The sequence below is a fragment of the Bombus terrestris genome, chromosome 4 (genome assembly GCF_910591885.1).
Source record: "Bombus terrestris chromosome 4, iyBomTerr1.2, whole genome shotgun sequence".
Taxonomy (NCBI): domain Eukaryota; kingdom Metazoa; phylum Arthropoda; class Insecta; order Hymenoptera; family Apidae; genus Bombus; species Bombus terrestris.
This window is the reverse complement of record NC_063272.1, coordinates 15,581,513-15,603,936: the sequence shown is the minus strand read 5'-3', so window position 1 is coordinate 15,603,936 and position 22,424 is coordinate 15,581,513. Positions and strand designations below refer to the sequence as shown.

The 22,424-nt window shown below is 40.1% G+C and overlaps 5 protein-coding genes across 6 annotated transcripts in view; 3 read left to right on the top strand and 2 right to left on the bottom strand.

The window, feature by feature from the left end:
* Positions 1 to 16,778, bottom strand: part of LOC100648014 (cleft lip and palate transmembrane protein 1 homolog) — a 34,286-nt gene extending 17,508 nt beyond the window's left edge. The window contains exon 1 of the mRNA XM_048405225.1: positions 16,760 to 16,778. Coding sequence (XP_048261182.1) covers positions 16,760 to 16,762 — 3 coding nt within the window. The 5' untranslated portion in view covers positions 16,763 to 16,778. The remainder of the gene's footprint in view (positions 1 to 16,759) is intronic.
* On the top strand, positions 252 to 3,663 carry LOC105665656 (ADP-ribosylation factor-like protein 6). 2 transcript variants are annotated; one of them, XM_012307812.3, is made up of 3 exons: positions 252 to 500; positions 2,832 to 3,011; positions 3,095 to 3,663. In XM_012307812.3, the coding sequence occupies exons 1-3, from the start codon at positions 323 to 325 to the stop codon at positions 3,304 to 3,306; spliced, it is 570 nt and encodes a 189-aa protein (XP_012163202.2). In that variant the 5' UTR covers positions 252 to 322; the 3' UTR covers positions 3,307 to 3,663. The 2 variants fall into 2 exon arrangements, with proteins under 2 accessions (XP_012163202.2, XP_012163204.2); XM_012307814.3 differs by having other exon boundaries at positions 255 to 407.
* On the bottom strand, positions 705 to 2,838 carry LOC100644010. Its single transcript, XM_003394969.4, has 4 exons — positions 2,485 to 2,838; positions 1,927 to 2,402; positions 1,515 to 1,850; positions 705 to 1,444 (listed from the first exon to the last, which is right to left on the bottom strand). The coding sequence occupies exons 1-4, from the start codon at positions 2,543 to 2,545 to the stop codon at positions 752 to 754; spliced, it is 1,566 nt and encodes a 521-aa protein (XP_003395017.1). The 5' UTR covers positions 2,546 to 2,838; the 3' UTR covers positions 705 to 751.
* On the top strand, positions 3,798 to 5,935 carry LOC100644842 (peptidylglycine alpha-hydroxylating monooxygenase). The gene is made up of 3 exons (XM_003394976.4): positions 3,798 to 3,933; positions 4,120 to 4,335; positions 4,426 to 5,935. The coding sequence occupies exons 1-3, from the start codon at positions 3,823 to 3,825 to the stop codon at positions 5,095 to 5,097; spliced, it is 999 nt and encodes a 332-aa protein (XP_003395024.2). The 5' UTR covers positions 3,798 to 3,822; the 3' UTR covers positions 5,098 to 5,935.
* On the top strand, positions 8,547 to 21,732 carry LOC100646057. The gene is made up of 3 exons (XM_003394986.4): positions 8,547 to 9,245; positions 15,237 to 15,345; positions 17,584 to 21,732. The coding sequence occupies exons 2-3, from the start codon at positions 15,240 to 15,242 to the stop codon at positions 20,295 to 20,297; spliced, it is 2,820 nt and encodes a 939-aa protein (XP_003395034.2). The 5' UTR covers positions 8,547 to 9,245; positions 15,237 to 15,239; the 3' UTR covers positions 20,298 to 21,732.
* Positions 21,733 to 22,424: the final 692 nt, after the last annotated feature.

Genomic DNA, 22,424 nt, shown 5'->3' with positions numbered 1-22,424 from the left:
AGGGGGGAGTTCTCAAGTCAGTTCAATCAAGTGGGGGAAATAGTATTTATATACACATACATATACATATTTAAGATGTAAGACTGTGTACATGATAACTAAATACATTAGACATCGTAATTTTTATACAGTTTCTATTTAGAGTAACAAGATAATAATAAAATATGCTATTTATATTAATAAATTAGCTATAAATATACTGGAAAATGAATGAGATACATTTATCATGTTTGAGTGTATTGTCTTCCCTACCAGTCATTGTTATAGCGTTCACTATTGATATTCGATAAATACGTGACAAGCCTTCAAGAAAATACAGAAAATGGGGCTATTTGATCGTTTAGCAAATCTTTTAGGTTTTAGGAAAAAAGAAGTAAACGTTTTAGTAGTGGGCCTTAATAATAGTGGTAAGTCGACGGTCATAAATAATTTCAAACGCGAGGATGACCGTTGCATAGACATAGTACCCACTGTTGGGTATAATGTTGAAAAATTTTCATGTAAGTTAAATAATAACGAGTGAACGACATTCGATGTTGAATTGACGTGCTTAAAGCCACATTTCTATACTATTATTTGCACTAGTTCATCTGATCGAGCACTAATTGCCGGTTAATAACGTAATAAAACGAAACAAATATATTTTATTTCAAATAACATTTATTTTTAAATAATAAATATATATATAAATGTATCAGTAACATAAACAATATTTTGTACATTCTATTAGGTAAACTATGGAATATTCATATTACAGAGATTTCTTAATCTTTTTAATTCTATTATGGAGTACATTGTGCTTTGAATTCTGTGATTTTGATTGAATTAAAGACTTTACTTTTTTCCTCATTTTTCTTTGCAATAATTTTACAGGTGTATGATTCCGAAATTGATCTCTTTTAAGTTTACTTGTTCCCACAACATTCAAATTATTTTCACTTGCGATATCACTAATATCAATATTAGTCGATAAATTGAAATTAGAAGAATGCTGTTCATTTTGACATATTGGAGTACTGGTAAATGGTTTATTTAATTGTTCATTTATTTGCTTATCTTTCAATACGGTTGCATCAGAAAATATAGTATTGACATTATTTTGTAATTTTGAGTCATTCTGTAAATTTGATTTGACCTTCAGTTTTGTCTGTTTTAATTTCTTTTGTTTTGAATTATTTACATTTGGTATTGATTTGATAACACTAATATCTTGCTGCCTCACAGATTGTTTAATATTTTGCAATCTCTGCTTCTTACTTTGTGAGGGGACAGAACTTTGATCAGCTTTATATATACTTGAAATGTTAAGGAACTTTTTTTCTTTTGATAATTTTTTCTTTTGTTCTTTTTTTACGTCCTGTTTCTTGCTCTGAAGTATTAAAGATTTCCTTTGTGGCAATGTAAAACTATCTAAAAATCCTTCTGTTTCTAAATCGCTCAAAGACTAGAAATACAAATGATGTTTTTAGTTGAATTTATGATTTTTGCTAGAAAAAATTAAAAATTTTACATACATTTATATCCAGTGAATTATCTTCGTTATCTTCTTTTGCCCACGCAAATACTTTCATATCCAATATATTCTCAAATGCTGTATGTAAATCAAATTGCTTAAAACACACTAAAGATGATTCTAGATGGTTTTTGAACTCTTTATGCAGTCCATTCTCTGTTACTGAATCTATCTCAATTTTATATGGCCTAGTTTCATTAATATTATATAAGAGATATATTATTATAGTTATATATGAATCAGTATTTTTATTATATACCCCCATCAGTTCTAAATTAATTTGGGTATATCCTAAATTTGTTTGTAACTTACAGTTTTTTATATGAGAAATATTATGCTAAAAATTAAAATAGATATTTAATATTTTGTTTCCAACCGTTATGTAGAAAAATAAGTTCATAAGCTATATGTACCATCAGTGTTGTGTATTGTTCTTGTCTTATGAAATAGCAATCTATATATTGCTTACAAATTTTCAAAAAATGAGGTACATTTTTTAACTCATGGATAGGAAAATCACATATCACATCATGTAAATCAATACCCATTGGCATCACCCATTTTCCTAAAATTCCTTTATATTGATCATTCAAAATTTGTACAGCAAAAACATTATTTTTATCATATTTATTCAAAGGTGAAAAATTAAACACATGTTCCTGTTTTGAGAATTTGACACAGTGAAAACCGGAATATCTATATAATTCGGACTCTAATTGTAAATTGATATCCTGAACTTCATCGGTTTTCAGGCACTTGGTAATGTTTGAATGAACACATTTAATGTTCCCAAATTTTAATATGTCCAAACTACATTCAATTTGCAAAATTATAGATTTCAATTGATGTATTTGGTTTTTTAATTTGCTTTTCAGTTCATCTATAGAGCCTGAAATTGAATAATACTTAATATATTACCTTCACCACAAATGTTATAGGGTTAGACTTTTTTAGATGAACGTATAGCTTACTTTTATTTTCGTCTGAATCTTTTTCATTAATAACATTTTCTAAAATATTATATGCTTCCATACTTTTTAATAATTTATTTACAAGTTGATTATTACTTTTAAAGACTATCGCGTCAATATACCTCCATTATACTTCTCTTCAGTGATTCTCATTTATTTTAATATATAAAATGGCGCCTCATAAGATGAATAATATGTATATATTTCATTATATGTAATAATGTATTTATTGAATACACATATGTACATTTACGTTTTTCGTAAATCAATATTACCTCGTTATTTTATACTGCTCTTTATAATCGCATACCATAGAATACTAATAATACATTTTAACATGTTTTCAGTTAAAAATATTAGTTTCACGGCATTTGATATGTCAGGTCATGATCGTCATAGACCGTTATGGGAACATTATTATAAAGATTGCCATGGTATTATCTTTATCATCGATAGCAGCGACAAATTACGATTGGTTGTTGTCAAAGAAGAATTAGATATGCTTCTCCAACATCCAGATGTAGTTGGTATATATTATTTCCTTACTTTTTCATATTGAATATCGTATATCGTGTTTTCCTTATTGAATTTTATTTATCGAATATTATAGGTCGTAAAATACCGATTCTCTTTCTGGCAAATAAAATGGACTTGCCTGATTCTTTAACCACTGTCAAACTTGTTGCTGGGCTTGGTCTTGATCGTATACAGAACAAACCCTGGCATATACGAGCGACAAATGCAATTACTGGAGAAGGTTTACAATTAGGCATAGAATGGCTTACAGATCAAATTCGTGACATATATATAAATAAAAGATAAAAATAAATTTAATGTATCCGATGCTTTAATGCTCGTGAAAGTTAAGCAGACAACAAATTAATCGATTATATGGTCTGTTTAAAATTCGACATTTAAATATTTCAGACACTGATTTCATGAATGAAATTGAAATAGAGAATGAATGAACATTATATACTCACGTGACTCTAGTCATCAACGAATCTGTCCAATAATAGACGAATATACATATGTACATTGAACTATATTTGTACCATAATTCATTCACACATTGCTCGATAGCAATGATTATTATTTAACTGTGTTATTGTTTTGTAAATTGTGTATTTCTGTTGATAAATTTTACAATACGTGCAATAAATTTATGTATCTCTGATAGATGGCGTTTCCAAATGCTTATTCTACGTCAGAAATTATCTGTACGTGGACTACAAGTACTGTGACCGTGTGTGATATCGATTGGTGACGTTTGATAAGAAGACGTGGATTTCGTAATTAATGTAATTTAATGTAATATTTCGAAATATTGACAAAAAGATGAAAGGAGATTTCACGATTTATGTTTTATTTGCACTTTTATTTAAATTTATAAAATGTAACAGTGTAAATAAATATGCATTGCTTATGCCAAATGTTACATCAAGTAGGGTAAGTAAATACAGATTTTATATTTCAAGATACCAATATGAAATATATTTTTTTATATGTGTTTAACGATGTTGTAATTAATATCTCTTTCGTTTTAACGTTTCAATCAAATGTTTAATTTATGTCAAGCAAATAATATAGGAAGAATATAAAGAGATAATGATAACATATTTTCCTTATTTTTAGGAGGAATTGTATTTGTGTACTCCTGTTAAAGTAGATCCTTCCCAAAACTATTATTTGACAGGTTTTGAACCAAATGCAATGCCAGGTGTTCATCATATACTTTTATATGGTTGTGGAAAACCTGGTAGTTCAAAATCAGTATGGAATTGCGGAGAAATGGGATATGGTATAAATAATAACGAAGATACAATCGTTCCCTGTGCAGAAAATTCTCAGGTATGTAATATAAAATGATGTTTAAAAGAATAATTTAAGAATTTAAAGAGAAATATTATAAATATTTAATTATATTATCATTTTATACAGATATTATATGCCTGGGCCAGAGATGCTCCAACATTAATTTTACCAGAAGGGGTGGGTTTCAAAGTTGGTGGGGACTCCTCGATTAAATATCTAGTTCTGCAGGTCCATTATGCACATACTGCAAAATTTCAAGATGCTGGCACTGACGACTCTGGTGTATTTCTCTATTACACATTACGTCCATTGAATAAATTAGCTGGTGTTCTCCTTTTGGGAACTGGAGGTGTTATACCACCTCGAAGTACAACATACATGGAAACAGCTTGCATAATAAAAGAGAACAAAACTATTCATCCTTTTGCATATAGAACCCATACTCATTCACTTGGTAAAGTAGTTTCTGGATATTTGATAAAACCAGATTACACTTGGATAGAATTAGGCAAAAGAGATCCTTTAACACCTCAAATGTTTTATCCTATACATAAAAATGTTTCTGCTGAACAAGGTGATCAAATAGCAGCCCGTTGTACTATGTATAATGCACGCAATAGTTGGACATACATTGGTCCTACTAAAGCTGATGAAATGTGCAATTTTTATTTGATGTATTATGTTGAAAATGACGAACCACTATCTATGAAATATTGTTTTACCAGTGGCCCTCCTAACTATTATTGGAAAAATGCTGGTCTATTTAATATTCCTACTATAGAGGCATCTAGTTTATAATGTAATATCGATTTCAAGTGTCCTGGTTAAAGATTGGTACAGATATGAAGCTGTTAGTCCGGCCGTACACAGATAAACTTCTGAAGCGGAAATATCCGTGTGATGCCGAGTTAATAATGAAAGTACTTTATCTATTTGTTACAAAATAAAATTTGTTTTTAGCAAATGATAAACTTTCAGATTTAAGTTGACATTACTCGCACTTTATACAGTGTGTTATGTATTATTATTTATTACCTTTTGTTACTAATAGTTTGTATACAAGAAAGAGTACTTAATTAGCTTTATACAAGTATACAATGTACACTAATGTTTTACATCCAACTGTAAAGAAAACAAGATTTTGTATTAAGCCTACCATCAATCAGAACGTTTCTAATGTACCTGTTGTTAATTTCAGTTCATTAATATTGCCCATGTACAGTGAGAGAAGAAATATCTATTACTCCAGAGAAACTCTATCTTTTCTATTAAAAATCTTTAATTCAGTATAATATAATCAACAAATATTAACTAAAACTTTTTTGCCATATCTATGAACCATATACATGCGTTAATATAGATTATCTTAGTTAATATTTTTGAAAATTCAGCGATAATTCGAAAATTAGAAGAAGAAGACGTCATTAATGATTAAACGTGATTGAAGGTAAAATATTTTCACAATATAATACCTATATCGTATTATGATCGTGATGCGATTTTACTTTATCTATAGGTGTAGCAATTAAAATTTATTTTTCAAATTATACAAAAGATGCAGAGATGCATTTCTATGAATATTCATTTAACAATATTGTTTCAATACATTAATAAATCATGCATATATTATAAAATATCTCAAATGCATAATTCTCATTTCGCTTTCCTTTCACGTTGGAGCGTAGGGATTACTTAGGGATTACAATTTTGATTACTATAGTTTTACAAATACGTGCAACAAAAGTGTTTTGCAAAGTTTATTCTCTTAAGATTTAGTTCTCTTGAAAAGTATGTCGATAACCTTGGTCGTACGTTTTTGGAAAACAAATGAGCGGAGAAAGTGCAATGAGTATATAAAAGAATCTATTGACGTGGTCGAGCACTTTCAAAGTTAGCGATTCTCTACTCGCTAAAGAAACGCACGATTTTTCACCGATTTTAAGTTCTGCATCGTTTTTCGTACTTCCATATAGGGGAGAACAATTTACACGAGGAACATCCTAATTCATTCGTTGTTCCGCGGAAAGAGAGTTAATACGTGTTTTCGCTGTTTTCGTTGAATTTGGGCGGAGAGGGAGTTGGGTGAATTAATTTTTAATTATATTTCAAACTTCTCAGTTAATCATATCGATTTGTAAAGTTATTACGTGTAAAATTGAAGACCGGTTTCTTTCTTTACGTCGTTTATATATCAGTGCATTTTGTTTCTTTCTTTCAGAACGATTTAATATATAATGATCGCGCGACTTTGTTACGAAGAAACAAAAAGAAACGATCTAATTTGCTATGAAAACCAAGCAGTTCCTTTTGAAAAGTTGCATACATAAATTTATGTCATATATTTGTTTTTCCATTATATTTACCTACGATGTAGCTTTCTTCCTTTCGTACCGTTGTAAAAGATGTTACATAGAAACGAGACATCGATGCTGCTATATATAAAGTCAGAGTGGATTTTTATGCGACAGGGTAAATTAATGATAGATTTAGTTCTATGAAAGTAATTGATTGCACGATGAAGCGTAGTATTGAAATAATTCGTTGCTGTGAAAGTAAAATTGACTCGAAGCCACGGTATACTTTATACTTCCGGTTCTTAAACGTGTTCCTTCGTATATTACGACTTACGACTTCGTTAGTGGCTTGGTTGTTTCTTTTCAAACTTAAAAGCTAATAAAGGCCAGGAATTAAGCTCATCAACAGGAAAGAGAATGTTGTTAGAACAGGAACAAATACGATACAGCGCGTTAGATATTTCTGCGTTAACATACATTTTTCCATTAAACAAAAATAGGACGTTGTCAAGATCTGTTAACTTCTGGTTTCATTAACGATTATTCAAGAGAGTTACTTACGAATATTTAGCGCGATAATTGCGCTGAATTTTTTGAAACGAAACGTTCAACTTTCGTTCCAAGCTTCATAACCTATAACATCGAAACGAAAACGAAGTGCATTCCGAAAGAACTAAATTGTTGTAACTCCTTCTCCTTCCTCTTCTTTCTCTTTTATCTTTGTCCTTTGCAAGGATATACATCTTATCCTTTATACGAAGCCAATGACTACGATTTTTTGTAGTAATATTTATACATATATGTGTATGAACATGCGACACCGCTGATCGTAACAATCAGAGTTCAGTAATGCGTCAATGAAAACAGCACGTCACGCGCACATAAAAGTATCATCGTTGGTAAAAGCATGTCTCGTCGTTAGGAAAGCGACCGAAGCACATGCAGCCCGATCGACCATACATATCCTCTGCAGACAACTTCGAAAGTAAGGCCTCGATCACGTTTTGTTCGAGGCAACTTGGGGCACGAACCAAATAGATCCGACTTAAGTTTTGTTTCTTTCGTTTCTCTGCCCCTCGCTATCCCCCTTCCACATTTTCCTTATTTCTTTTATCGAGCTCTATTTCTCATTGTCGATCGTAAATTACGCTTCGCGAATCTTCTTGCCTTTCCATTCCTCAAGAGGAAGCGATATAACCGAGTTATATACAATAGAGTCGAATTACGAATCGCTTTTTGCATTTTTCTTTTAAAATTCAGCTCAGCAGATTTCCATTTCAGAAGCGGACACTGCCATACAGTTAATTAATGCGCGAAAGTCTACGATCTAATTAAACCGTGTACTTGGATCGTGCAAATTTTCTTAAGGCAGCCGTCTTATCGGTTTGATTTCGCTACACGTATAGGTCGTATGAACCAGATATTACTGCAGACTAGAAGTCCGATTAAGCTTTAGATTCGAAAACATATCTTGCCCATTAACGGCAAACGAGGCTACATTGCGTCGAGTCGAACGCGCGTATTTGTCAATGTGGCACATCTTCGAAGAATTCTAGCGAGAATAGATACGCGTTAAACGCTCGGCTTTCCTTCGATAGTATTTTTGTATGCTGTACATATTTATTTCCCCCCTCTTCTTTTTTCCATTTTTTCTTTCTTTCCCGTTCTATCTGCCCGCCCTCCCACCCTCGTTTCAACGTATCGCTTTATACACGCTCACACAAATTCCTCGATTCTCTCAGTGAGAACGATCGGTACTTCGTGCCTTCGATCTAGGATCGGACGATCTGAGAGATCGCAGAAGACAGTGTAGAACTATCCTTGGAAATTTATCCCAGGAAAATTTAGTCGATACATTATGCGCAAAACTGGGGAACGTTTGGAGAATACGGGGTTGTGGTTGCAACGCATGGAGGGATGCATCGTTATGGGGGGTGTAGTTGAACGCAACGCTAGCGATAACTCTGTCGAGTGCAAAATCGGTGGTGAGAGAAAAGAGGGTGATGGGAAGGAGAGAGAAAGAGAGAAAGAGAGAGAGAGAGAGAGAGAGAAAGAGGCACGTGGGACAAGAGAGAAGTCGCGATTGGTTAAGTCGGTTGGAAAAGCCCGTCTGACTCCTCGACCGGCCGGCACTTTGCTCAGTTCTCCACTGCGCTTCGAACGAACCGGAGCTTTCGCTAAACAAATCCGACGAGAGTCTCGTTACTTTTCGCGATTTTTCGGTTATATCATACATATCCACGCACGCACTAACATACACGCACACGCGCACGCATACGCACAACTCAACGATCGATCGTTTGATTTCGCAGTTCGCTTAAAACAACTCGGTTTGTATCTTTATCGCTCGAGAAAGATAATCTTCTAAATATTTTTCGTCGAAGAGATTTGTCTCGTCGTTTCGGCCTTGTTTCTTGTCTTGGTTCTCTCGATCCTCATCCTCGTCGTTACCCTTGCCGGTTTCTAATCGTTCAAAGACAAAGGAAAAGATAACGTAACGAAAACGAGAGAGATTACAGAGGAAGAGAAGCTATGCCCGTGAACGAAAGAACGTCGTTAGTTTTTGTTTAAGGTTGCTCGATAGATTTACAGCTATCGCTTCCAAATAGAAGGGATTACTGGTACAAGGAAAAGGGATTCGCCACAACCGCGGTAAGTTCTTTTCATTTCTTTTCGTTGTTCTTGTTCCTGTGTCGAATAGTACGAGCGAAGAACCGACGAAGCGACATGTATTATAGAACGAATACGCTATGCGTGTAAAAAGAGGAACGCTTAAAACGTATCTGCAGGGTACGATCGTATTCGTTTTACGGATTCGCCAGCTTGATGTTTGAATGTCGAGAACTGGATCATTCCATTGATAAGACGGATGTGAAACGTTTGAGTTTTGACGAAAGATTTCTCGAAACAGCGTAATACAGCATCTGCGTACAATTTGTGCACGTACGAACGAAAATGAGTTCACACTAATGCTACCCATTAACAAAGGAGATTCGTACCGCGACACGCGAAACCGTTGCCACTGAGGATTCGCGAATACCGTAGGTTCCAACATATCAGCGAAACTTGACTGAAGAGCGGCTTTGATCTAAGCACGATTCAAATTTTCTTTATCGTTCTTGTTCGTTTTACTTTTCACATGATTTCACCGTTTCCATCGTTCCTAGTCTCTGCAAGAAAGTACGTTTAACAGAAAAGCGAAGCTTGTGCGAGGAACATTACGGTTTCTGTACGCGATTCGTCCAGGTATAGCTGTCACGAATTCGAAAAACATGTTACAATAGCCACGTAGAACGAAACAGTCTATCGTGACAGAATTACAATTATCGAAATTGTTATACGAACCGAAAGGCTCGCACAGCATCGAACGAACCACGGTTTTCTATGCTCGTGCAATTCGTGCAATTATACGCTCTTTAATCGTTTCGGTTTACGGCTGTCCTTATCGATTTCTCGCGCTAACACGATCTCGAATTCGGAACTCAAAGCCACCTTTTCATCGACGTTAATTATCTTCCACGTTTACTTAACTTAAGAAGGAACGCCCTGGGTCTATGAATACGTTGCTCGAGTATCGTGCCTATGCGCGATTTTAAATTTGATGATTAAATCGGAACGAGAGACGCGCAGAGAAGCGAACGAATTTTGACGGATTGAGTTTCTCAGACATTCTAAGCGTCAAGAGGTGGAACTCTAGGTTAGTTGTTCAGACTCGGTTCATCGCGCACCCAGTTAGGGTTTCTGCAACGCGAACATACGAATGGAAATTTCTTTAATATCGAATCACGCCGGAAACTGTGACATCGACTTGGCAAGGCTTTTACTGAAATCAACTTTTTCATGCGAATCAGCCTAAACAGCGTTCGCGGATAACACATATAGAAACTATTCGAACTAGGTCGCCATCTTTTTTCCTCTATTCCGCAATACCGTACTCGGGTATCCAATCCCCGATTGGACTGTTCGCGCGCGCGAAATTACATCTGTGTCTTTCATCGACATTCAGGAAGAGTGCCAAAGTTTCTTCTCCGTATGTAGCGTGCTCGCTCGCAAGAAACCGCTCTTCCATCCTCGACATCCTATTCTTTCGATCGATGATGTTATGTACTTGTTATAGGTATACGGCGATTTCCAAGACGATTACGCTATTTCAAATGCGAAGCGTTTCACGTTCGCAACTGTCTCCATGTTTAACAGTTACACCGGTTCGAAGCTCCATCGATTTTCTTGCAAACTAATTAAATGCGTTTCGACTTAAACATATTACGTGTATACTACGACAGCACAGTATAGATATGATCGAAACACTTTTCAGCAATAGACTCGCAAATAAATTTTCGATACGACCGGATATTGCATATACATGTGATTCATGGTCGCATCTACGTACAAGCAGATACGAAGTGTTCTCGTTCTTCTTCTTCTCTATGAGTTTTTTACGAGCGTATGGATATCTTTCTTGGTAGCCAAGAAACGGGAGCGATGCTTTTGTCTCCGACGATCTTCGTAAAGTCAGAGAAAAATTGATAGATATTCTTGCATCGTTGACACGCTAATACTTTCTGTGTATAACTCGATCGAAAGATACATATGGCAAGAACATTTCCGATATTTAAAATTCGAGGTTTAAGATTCAACGAGTGGAAAAGTAGAAGATCGTTAGAAAATATTCGTTTTTGTATGCACATGTTTACGAAGATGCAATAAAATACCTGTCGTGTTAAAGAAGCGAGAAGCAGAGAAAGCTAGAGCCACGAGAGGATTCGATATTTTACGAATAATAGATTTAATCGGGCAAGAAAGTTTTATTTTATATCGCGCACCTTACTACGTCTTTTTCTTTGACAATAAAAAGTATCGATCGATATCCAGCGAGCCAGGGGAAACGCGAATCAAGAGCGGCAGCAATTTCGTGAAAAGGTCCATCGACTCTCTCGTGATTTTAACACGATGGCGCAGACTCTTAAATCGTCAATCGTCTCGATCGAAACTTCGGTCGCTATTCGATCAAAGAAGTTTCATAAATTTCGGTGAAATAAATATCCATATGAAGTTACTTCGCGAGAAGGGACAAGAAATCGATATATTTGTTTTTTTTTCTTCTTTCTTTTTAACAACAGCGTCATGCAACTATAACCATACCCGACGACCTAAATTACGGATTGCAAGGAAAGAATTCGCTGGAAAAGAATACGAGCGAAAGAAATACGTCCCTGTCTCGTTGTCGTAATTTATTTCATGGGATTGATGCCGTTCACGGGAACCCATAACTTTCGTTATTTCTCCAATCAGGTGGAAGACCACCTAGAAAAGAACCGGTGAAATCCTCGTCGATGTAAGGAGCGAACACATGTAAATCGCGTGACCCCTATTCGGGACACGATTCCAACGGAAGTACAGAAAATCTTTACGAATTATACGGAACTACTATACGTACTTTCTTCTTTTAGGATCTCTGTATTGACGCTTCTGGCCCCCTCCTCTCTTTCTCTTTCCCCCCTTCCACTCCCTCGTGGAAAGAAAGAAAAAAAGAAAGACAGGCAAAATAGCGTCGTATAGTGGCAATCGATCGATCGTGCGTTAATCGAATGAGATTTTTACGTTGACGCGTAACCAGCGAAATCGGTGTTACGTTAAGTAACGACAAGGGTTCGATCGGTTTCTCGGATCGAATTGTCAGGCTTATCTCGACGTCTCGACGGGCAAGGTCCGAGGTCTGCGGGCCGACTACTTTTTCTCGCTTTTGCCGGCTTTTATTGCTCGCGCTACGTCGCGTCCAGCCGATCGGGAAAGATTCGTGGGACAGCATTTCGGCACGGTTTCGCATGAGTATCCCGTACACAGGAGAGGCAACCACGATGAAAATTTCATCGCACGCGAGAGGAGGAGCGGTAGCCGGACCGAACGGCCTGCATACGTAATACAACTTCTTAGCTAATATAGGCCGGTTTGGTTTTGGGGCCACGACTCCCCTCGCGGCCCTCTTGCCGATGTGTCTCGTTAAAGTCTTGTTTCTCCTTTCGATGAAAAGAACAGCTGTTTTCGTTCTATCGGACCCCTCGCTCTTCGCATTTTCACGACGCACCATCTCGCCTCTGTCTTCTTTTCACGATATCCGCTAGACGTCCACGATGCGCGCTTACTCATCGGCTGCAATTACGATCACGATTGTCTCGCTTTCGTGCAGCCAACACTTGCATTGCCTTGCCTCGCGATGCTCAGCCTCTACTCGCTCGGCTACTAACCTCGATAGGTAATTTCTCAACTTCAACATGTCGAGATATCGAGACAGCACTTTCGTTCGATCGCCGCGATTTTGTTGCCCGGAAGCTGCTGGTCGCGCGGGCCAACTTCAACGTCGATCATCCGATTCCCGGATCAACGTAGCTGGAACGTGGGACGCGATCGTGCGACGATACGTTTACGCACTAATACACGGGACACGGAAATTTTACAGGCATTTACAGACGCGTTCACACGCGCACGATAACCTTGTGTGGTCCAGAGGAGAGAGATAAAGTGAAACCATGGGGCCACGCTGTCTCGCGAGCCAACCTCGATCTCAGGGCCGTTCGCGCCGCACCGTTTCTTCCCGCTCCGGTTTTCATCTGCCCTTCTCTTTTCATCTCTTCTCTTCTTTCCTCTCTTTCTCTCCTCTCTTCGTTTCTCTTCTCACTCCTTCCCTTACCTTACCTTACCTTACCTTACCTCGCCTTTCCTTTTCTCTTTCTTCTCTAACCCTCTAAATAACAGCTCCGTCAATTCCCGTATATTACACCACGATAGTAAAGTTTTGCGAATCGAAGTGTTTCCGAATTATACATTTGTTGCTCTTGCTCCTCCAGACTCCCTCCCGTCCCCTCTCTCGATCTCAATCTCCGCGCTTTTTTGCTTTATCGTTGAACCGCGTGCAACCAACAAAAAGTAATTAAGGGCGCTGATGGCTACAATTTTCTGTTTTTGGCACACGGCGAAACAGAAGTATATTTTCGAGATACCGGCAACACATAATGCGCTGCATGGTTAGTAAGTAGGGACGGTTCGATGGCGATTCGCCACCGTCGTACACGAGAACCGAGAACTGTTGTGGACAATTTTTCGCACGACTGGAACGGTATTCGAACAACCTTAATCTCGCTCTAATTTTTTCCCCGCTAATTACATAAGTGCGAGAGTATAAAGCTATTTCTTTAACTCGATCTCTCGTAGGTTCGTTGTAAATTCGATTTCTGTAAATCCGACGATCCGCTCGCGACATCTTTATCTTCGCGTGTAACCGGAAAGTAACCTACGACCGACCAAACGAGCAAATATCAGGCGTGAACGTTCGTCGTGCGTTGTGTCGCGATCGATTTAGAAAGTGTTTGCGACGACGCGTTTTGTTATTCATCAAGAGACAGACGTCTCGTTTGGTGTAGCACGAAAGCCAAACGCGGCCCGATAATGCCAACGATCTATCGACGGTCTCGCGAATCGATTCCGAACGAAACGATCGAGGAGATGCGTTCTATAGTAGCGCAAACGATAACGTCGCTATCGACGCAATGAGAGTTATCGCAACGTCGATTAAACATATATATTTATATACGTACGTAGTTCCCTTCGTAACGCCGTTGGAAAATTTCAGATGAACATTGTTTGTTACGTTCGATCGGAGGTTCAAGGTCGAATCACGCCGAATCAGAAGGCGGCATCGTAGAAGGCGGCATTCTTTGCTTGTTCGTTTATGCTGGCTACGTTCTTTCTTTGGGAATCTTATTCCAGAGACAGAGGGGAGAGAGGATCTCGGCGCCCGGAGCACCGTCTACCGTTACCACGTGTCTCTCTCTTTTTTTCTCTCGTTCCTCGTTTCGATATACATATATACGTTGTACCACGATCGCGCATGCAAATACCATGGAAACCGCTTCCAGCAGGCTTTCTGAAACCCGTGCATCAACAAACATCCCTTCGTCTCGACCTACTGTCCATTTTTGAATTAAACAGCGCCGACTCTAATATCGGGATAGAGATTAGGAGGTAGACGCAACCGAGAGACGACAATGTTCGTCGTTGTGTGACTGTTGCGTGTCGTTACAATGATTTGCACGTGTTTCGGGTGAAAGTATTACCATCGCGTCGTATCGTTCGACGCTTTTGAATCCGAATTCACGGGCGAGTTTCGCGCGTGCGCACGTGCACGTGCGCGTACCTCACCATTTCAACCGTCTTTTCTGGCCCACTCCCTGAACTCTACAGTCCCCTTTTACGGAATTTATTAATAACTCGCGTATAAACGCGACCGACAGAACAAACTCAAATTTCACGCAAGCGTGGTCCTTCCCGCGAACATGAATTTCCATGTTTTTCGTCAATTAACCGCGATTGATTTCGAACAGGACGAAAACAGTTTCCGAACGTCGAACTCGTTGGTAGTTCCTGCTGGTTATCGCGGTTCTACGCATCTCGATCGATCTTGAACGAAGCGTATCCATCGAGCGAAACGACTCGTCGATACTCTCGGAAGAAAAGATACGGATACGGAGTATCGTGAACGTGTCTCGATTCCAGAAACGTATTAGATTCTATATCGTTGTAACGGAAGATTGAAACTCGTTGATAACACGTAGCAATGCTACCTTATCGAAAATTTCACTGTTTCAGAAAATGTCGGGGAGATCGGCGAATCTACTACATAGATGGTTATTTTTGGCGGGGCTGATCTGTTGTTCGTCGTGTCAAAGCGTTTCCTCTACGTTCGAAAACAAGACTGGTAAGTCACCGATTTCTACCTCAACTTTCCTTCAATTTTTTCCTTATCCTTTATTCCAGACAGATACCGTAGGCGAGAGCATAATAAATATTTAGTCGATCGTAAAATTTGTCGAAGAGTACGATCGCCAATTGGGACGGCTTAATTAATCGAGCGTTAGATCACGCAGTCGTCGACGTCCTCTTCCGTATGCGGACAGAGAACGGTCGTGACACGAGCGATCGATGTTTCGCGTTACGGCAATTTTTCCGGTCGAGTATTTTAATCTACGTATCGTGGAAACTTCGTACGCCGTCGAAAATGTTTCGAATCGATTGAAGCGAACTTCACCAATTCGAAATCGTCGTGTGCCCTAGGCGTACGTGTATGTAAATGGCGAATATCATCGAATCGCCTAGTTTTCGACACTGTCGGTTGTCAACCATTCTGCCAACTAGCGAATATTTCAATCTATAGATACCATTAGGTTTGTATTTAGTAAAAACGTATTGCCATTGCCGAGAAATTTTACATATACGTCTCCTGTGTGCCTAAGCGTATGTGTCGGGTCAGTAGGTCACTCAGCTCGGTGCTAAAAGAACACTCACGCGTATCGATACACATGCAACGTAGGAAAACGCTTGTATACACGTGTGGTGTATGTTCGCCTGTTAGGCGATACACACCCAACATGTATATACATATGTACCTCTTCGACCTTACTTTATTGGAATAATTCTTTTCGAAAAATTGTGTGTATGAGAAAGAGAGAGAGAGAAAGAGAGATAGAAATAGAAAGAGAGAGAGAGAGAGAGAGAATAACGTACGAGCGTAATAAGCGCGATATAATAAATAAGAGAAAGAAGCAACGTGGTAAATTCATTTATCGTTAAATTTATCTTTAAATTAGCTGCGACATTTGATTAAACTTTTGCAACGCGAGTAAACAGTGAGCGATGAAAAATTTGGAAAATAGATAATATTTATATTATCTCCATTTATATTTTCCAAAACAATCGAGTTTTTGGTAAGGTAGCGTTGCAACGTATATATATATATATATATATATGTTTTTAATAGGAGTGATTTGAAGCTAGCGACAATAAATCTGGGACACGAAAGAAATTCGTTCCTCTTGTCCCGACGATGGCAGGGACTGCAAGTACTTAACCTTAATGAATCTTTGCTCAGTTGTCAAGGAATGGAGCAAGGTGCTCCGGGGAAAAATAAAAATCAGGCGTACTAGACGATTATACTTAAGCCTGGTCCAGACTGACAGATTGTCTGTAAACAGTCTACATGTCGCCAGGCAGTGTAAATATACAGATTTTTCTGCGAATGTTCCGCGGGCAACATATGCGGTTTGACTGTGGATAATCGTCCGTTAGTCTGGGCTAAGCTTCACATTTGCTCGTTTTCGCGTATGTATACGTACCATCGTGTGCGAGTATTTTTTGTTTGGTCAGACACTCGTGCGATAATTTCGTGAAAGTCGAGACGTATACGTATTTTGTGTTTCGTGTATGCGTCGTCCTTTGTCGCATGACACGAACGAACACGATCCTCCGGCCGTAGTTGTAGTTATTTGTGCAAACTATTTACTATCACTCGCGCGACTCGTTGCAACTGTGAAGCGCGTACAGCGAACTCGAATAAAATACATTTTTAACCCTACGCGCGTGTTCGTGACAGCGGACGACGCGAACGAGAAAAGAATCGATTCGTTGAGAGACATATTCGCTTTGCCATCCCCATAGGTCGTCTCTACGCGACAACCACCGTTCCCTTTTTCTTCCTTTTTTTTTTTTTTTTGCACAGCTCGCGTTTTCTCCTTGCACTGCACTGTCGCGTCGAGACGATCGGTTATTTAAAGCACATCAACGATCGTTACAAGCGGAAATGGACAAGAGAAATCATTCTGCTGTCGCGCCGTCGCACAATCGATATCGTTTTTCCTCTTTGAGCGAAAACGTTTGGCAACGTCACCGCGTTCTATTCGTCGACTGTTGCGTTTTATAACGCGTCGCTTTAACTTGTTCGATAAATTCCTTGGTACGGAACGACATTGTACAGCAATGGGATTGATAGAATTAGTTGATTAGAACGAGTAAAGAGATTGCAGTGAATCGTCGATCGATCGTTCGATACAACTGGTTGCTGTTCGTTCGAAGATATATTTCATACGTTCGATTCGTATTTTCCACGCGTTTCTATCGTTTTTGTCTTTCAGCCAAGTGTACCAAACTATTTTGTTTGCAGGCCAAAATGAAGGCAAGCCGCGGGTATTTTCGCCAAGAATGGATTACGACGAGTGGACACCGCTTGGCCGTGGAGATCCTCTGAAGAACAATCCGACCTTCGATTATGTTCCTCCTGTGCTCGATAGAGTTCAATATTGGCTAGATTCTCACACGACCGAGCCATCCGCGAAACGCGACGTTCTCGTTTTGGGAGTTACCGCGAAGAAAACCAGCCCCAAAATAGCCGAACAGTTTTTGAAATTCGTAGACGGGCCAAAATTCACGAGATCGAATCATCAGGATGTTCCGTATAGAAACGATTTCACCGGTAGCACCGGTGCAGAACCGCCGAAAGTCGTGAGAACGAGCAACTTTAGAAACGGGCCGATCGACTATAGGAATCAAAATAGAATTCAATCGATACCAGCTAGCTATTATCCTAGTCCGTTTTACAATCAAAAGACAGAACCTTACACGATGATGTTACCACCACCGTTGACTCACAAGGACAAAATCGTCAGCTTTGTCGAGTCTACTCAACAGCAGCAGCAGCAACAGCAACAATACAACACGCAAACGGAAGAAGGGCCCGTGCTTCAAGACTCGCAATTCTACGCTTCGCAACCTCCACCGAAAAGTTACAACCAGCAGCAACCGGGAAAATCACAATTCCAGTCTCAAACTTTGTCCAAGTTTTCTCAAAACAAAAGCCCGCTTCAAACTGTCTCTATGCAAGTGGAAACGATCAAGAGCGTGCACGGTTCTTCGCCGTCGCAGCCTACGAAGCTCAAGTACGAAAGCGTGGCGACCACGCCATCCGTTTCCTTCGAAAAGTCCAATCTGATTTATCAGTCGACGCAAACTTTATCCGGCGGTTGGCCAACCGGTAGCAACGGTGTTCCGTCGTCTACATCGACCATATCGGACGCTAGTCAATCTATTCGGCACACCACCGATTACTCTCACGATCAATACGAAATCGATCACCACGTCGCGGCGGCATCTTCGAATCACCAAGTTGTCATCGAACAGAATGCAAATATAATAGTCGACGGAGACAACAACAAGGATGAAGATGTGATTATAGGTCAAAAGGAGAAGGCCGATTCGTCGAATACGGCGTCACCCGTTACAACGACCTCTGCGTCAAATTTCGCTAATGATAAAAAGGAAAATACGGACGAATGGAATAGCACCCGATCGCCCGAAAAAATGCACATCGTTATCGCTAATTCGCCCCATAGTCTCGACATAGAGACGACGCACGAAACGAAAAACGGTCAAGTGGCGGTCGTGATGCCGGCCAACTATTCGGAGAAGAAGTTCGCTTCGAGTTCAGAATTAAAGCCGTCGGAAACTACCGCTGTAGCCGGTCTCGTGGAAAATTCGACGACCACGGGGACGGAAGCGGGAATTGAAAGCTCATCGAAAAACGAGTTTCAGCCAGTTCGAAATTTACCGATCGAGTCTTCCATCTTTCCACAGAGTTCTCCGTCCACTGCCATTTTACCGAACAAATTGATGCCGACCTATCAGAAGCAGCACCACGCGGTGCATTTCCACTCGACGATGGCGCCGTTTTCGTCCCGACATCCTGTCGATTCTTTGCTCGCGTTTGCACCACCGCAAGCTCCTCTTTCTTCGATGATGCACCCACAGGGTAGACCTAACCATGGGGCGATGCACCTTGCCGATAGCATGCGTCCAACCGTTGGTTTTCGAGCTCCAGTCTCGATGTCGATGTTCCCGCCGATGACACACATGCACGCACCGCCTCCGCCCATGAGATCAACGATCGATCATATGGGATCATCGATCGTCGGAGATCAGTCGACCGCGCATCGATCGCCGCCGCAGTTACAGAATTTGCCCTCGATGTTCGTTGATTCGCCGCCGCGAACTTCCACTTTGATCGCGCACTCGATCGCCACGGAGGATCATTATTTCGATCGGCATCGATCTCGCGTACCAGAGACCACTACGTCTATCCTTCCCACGCCTACTTCTCTTCCTTTTTTGCCTACCGCTCCATCGTCCTCGGTCGAGAATTCGGCTTTGACCGTTGTCGACGCACACACTCGACATTTGCAAACGAACGACCGAGATTCTTCGGAGAAAAAGGCAGCGGCCGATGAGAAGGAGCGAGAAGAAGACAGAGAAAAGGAGAAAGAGAAAGTGGAAATGGAAGTGGAAATGGAAGAACAAGAGAAGCGGGAGAAGGAACGAGACAGCCGGAAGAAGATATCGATCGGGTCGTCCTCGGTTCGTCCTCCGGACTCCACGACTCCTCCGATCACTACCATGCCGAGTTTGACCACGGATCCCATCTTCTCGCATTATAAACAACCGGCCAAACCTATCCGTGGCCCGATGTACCTTATCATTCAAGGTCATTCAAAGGTGAAGACTTACAAACCTACCGTGAGCAAGCACGGCGTACCGGTAGAGGGAAACGAGATCCCGGAAAGCGTCACCGAGAGACAACTATCGAAGTTCGAGCAATTCGTTCAAGAGAACACGAAAAACAGGAACAGCGCGACAGCGGCAGCGATCGAGAAGAAGAAGACGGAGGAAAAGGCGCGCGCTGAGAAGCTCGCGAAAGCTCGGCAAAATAATCTGATGAGTCTGGTGGCGAGCGGTTTAGCAAGTTTCACCGTACCACCTTCTTCTTCCGCGGCTGAAGACGAACACCGAGGAAACACAGTGACCACGATCGAGATCAACGCCAATTAAGACTGTTCGCGCAGACAGGTCGACGGATTTTCTTGCAAAACGCCACCGTACGATCCAAGCATCAATGAAATCGAGATTCGACTTGGCTCTAGGTTCCACACACCTGTTACGATAAACCCGAACGTCGTTTTATACGGAACACGACAAGTTCGATCGTACGAAATTCGATCGAGCGAATATCACGTTCGAATCGGTCGAACCAGCAAATATCTGTGAGCTAATCGAAATAGCTAACGATAACGATACGCACACGCGAATCTGCAGCGAGTTCGTTCGATCGTAATCTGTCGGATATTTGGCTCGCGTTTCAACGATCCAATTTCCTCCGATTATTTTCAATTACTTTGTCACGTAATTACGCGATCACCTTTGCAGAGGCTCATCGTGGTAGATCCGCGATCTATCGATCTAGCACGGTCTCTCGTCTTCGATACGAGAACGCGCGCCAATTTCTAATGTGCCAGTATATGTACACACACACACACGATCGCGCGTACAAAATAAATGCGTATAAATTATTGATACACGCATGCGTGCATATACGTAGATATATGCGCGCATGTATACGTATAAGCGAAATATATACGTCGCGTGTCGTGACGAATCAGCGGATTGCTCAACCTACAACTGTTTTCAACGCGTAAATTATTATTGTAAATTATTGCACGACCGACTGTCGTCGCGCCAAACAGTCTTTTCACTTGGTACTGTTCTTCCTGTTCGAAATAATCGATCCTAGCTCGAACATACACTTAGATGTACACGTGAAAAGGTCCAAGGTATCCGTGAAACGTATTTATCGCAATATCGTATCGTAATATCGTCAATTATTATCACAAGCATCGCGATCGATGATATATCTGTTGTATGCATCATGCGCGCAATAAGCGATTCGATCGGTCCAGATCGTCGATCACTAATTCTACGCTAATATTTATATCCGCGTTCACGATCACGTTGACGCTCACGATAAGAGTCAGACTTCCATAGACGTTGCCATCGCATACAGCTCGTATTGTATTATTAACGCTAGTCTTACGTCTACCAGTCATCGTGCTTATCGTATATGCACCAATATCCAACTTCGTATTTCAATCGTTTTATTTACTTGTTGAAATTGGTTACGATCGTAGCGGTGACTGTACGTCCGGTCGTTATCACGACGACACTTAACAGTTACGTTTCACGATATTACAAAATACAAAAGCTATTGCGAATTCGGACGTTACACGACGAGTAAAAACGATCGTTTGTGCGTGGCAGCGTAACGGGTCACGTACTCGACATTATAAAATGTGTACGCGAAACGGATTCGGAGCATCGTTTTCGTACGTACTCTATAAGTGTGTACTATGTTACGTACGATGAATTGTACCTGACGGTCACACGTTTTGTTGTTTTTCCGTTTATCAATAAATTATCGCATTATAGGTTACTATAATTTGTACTTTTGCAAGCGTCTATCCAGACTTATTTGCCAGTTGCTCTAGAAACGTTTTGGTTTCCGATGGGAGCAGAAGATCGGTCACGAAGCGTCGCGTCCGCGTCGGTCATTTTTATCCAGCATCGTTGATACCTTAGGATCGAGAAAGAAACGGCGATCGATTACACGCGTCCATTGAATGATTTATCGGCGAAACGAGGTTCTCCGGGGGGGGGGGAACAGCGTTCGCGCAATGTTCAAACTGTTGAAACGGTACTTGATCGCGATATATCGGCATTAACGGGCCTTAATTTTCGCTTTTTACTTCGAACAGTTTTCGATCCTTCCGTGTAAGCTTCCCATTTCTTTCTAATCAAAAGTTACAATTTTTCGATTGTCCCGTGCGATGCGACGCGATGCGTCGCGACGACGTACTTCGACGTACGTCACGATCGCGATCCTTTCCGACCTATCAAACAGAAATGGCAAACGTGCGTTGAGAAGCGTCGATCCAATTCACCGATCGTTCGTACCTATACGAAGTAATATTGTACGCAAAATGAAAAGAGAGGAGAGAGAGGTATGTCGAAGGACGACAGGAAGGCGGAAAGCTGAGAAGAATCGGGACGAGTAGTAGAAGGAGGAGGTCGAGATGCATCGAAAGTACGAATTTAAAGCTAATTTATGGCGTAATTTAGCATCAA

Excerpts from the sequence above, each read along its gene's own strand:
- LOC105665656 (XM_012307812.3), top strand. The coding sequence starts at position 323 with ATGGGGCTATTTGATCGTTTAGCAAATCTTTTAGGTTTTAGGAAAAAA. Across the intron at positions 501-2,831 it reads TAATGTTGAAAAATTTTCAT|TTAAAAATATTAGTTTCACG; the intron begins GTAAGTTAAATA and ends ACATGTTTTCAG. Across the intron at positions 3,012-3,094 it reads CCAACATCCAGATGTAGTTG|GTCGTAAAATACCGATTCTC; the intron begins GTATATATTATT and ends CGAATATTATAG.
- LOC100644010 (XM_003394969.4), bottom strand. The coding sequence starts at position 2,545 with ATGGAAGCATATAATATTTTAGAAAATGTTATTAATGAAAAAGATTCA. Across the intron at positions 2,403-2,484 it reads AGATTCAGACGAAAATAAAA|GCTCTATAGATGAACTGAAA; the intron begins GTAAGCTATACG and ends ATTCAATTTCAG. Across the intron at positions 1,445-1,514 it reads ATAATTCACTGGATATAAAT|TCTTTGAGCGATTTAGAAAC; the intron begins GTATGTAAAATT and ends TTGTATTTCTAG.
- LOC100644842 (XM_003394976.4), top strand. The coding sequence starts at position 3,823 with ATGAAAGGAGATTTCACGATTTATGTTTTATTTGCACTTTTATTTAAA. Across the intron at positions 3,934-4,119 it reads CAAATGTTACATCAAGTAGG|GAGGAATTGTATTTGTGTAC; the intron begins GTAAGTAAATAC and ends CCTTATTTTTAG. Across the intron at positions 4,336-4,425 it reads CCTGTGCAGAAAATTCTCAG|ATATTATATGCCTGGGCCAG; the intron begins GTATGTAATATA and ends CATTTTATACAG.
- LOC100646057 (XM_003394986.4), top strand. The coding sequence starts at position 15,240 with ATGTCGGGGAGATCGGCGAATCTACTACATAGATGGTTATTTTTGGCG. Across the intron at positions 15,346-17,583 it reads TACGTTCGAAAACAAGACTG|GCCAAAATGAAGGCAAGCCG; the intron begins GTAAGTCACCGA and ends TTTTGTTTGCAG.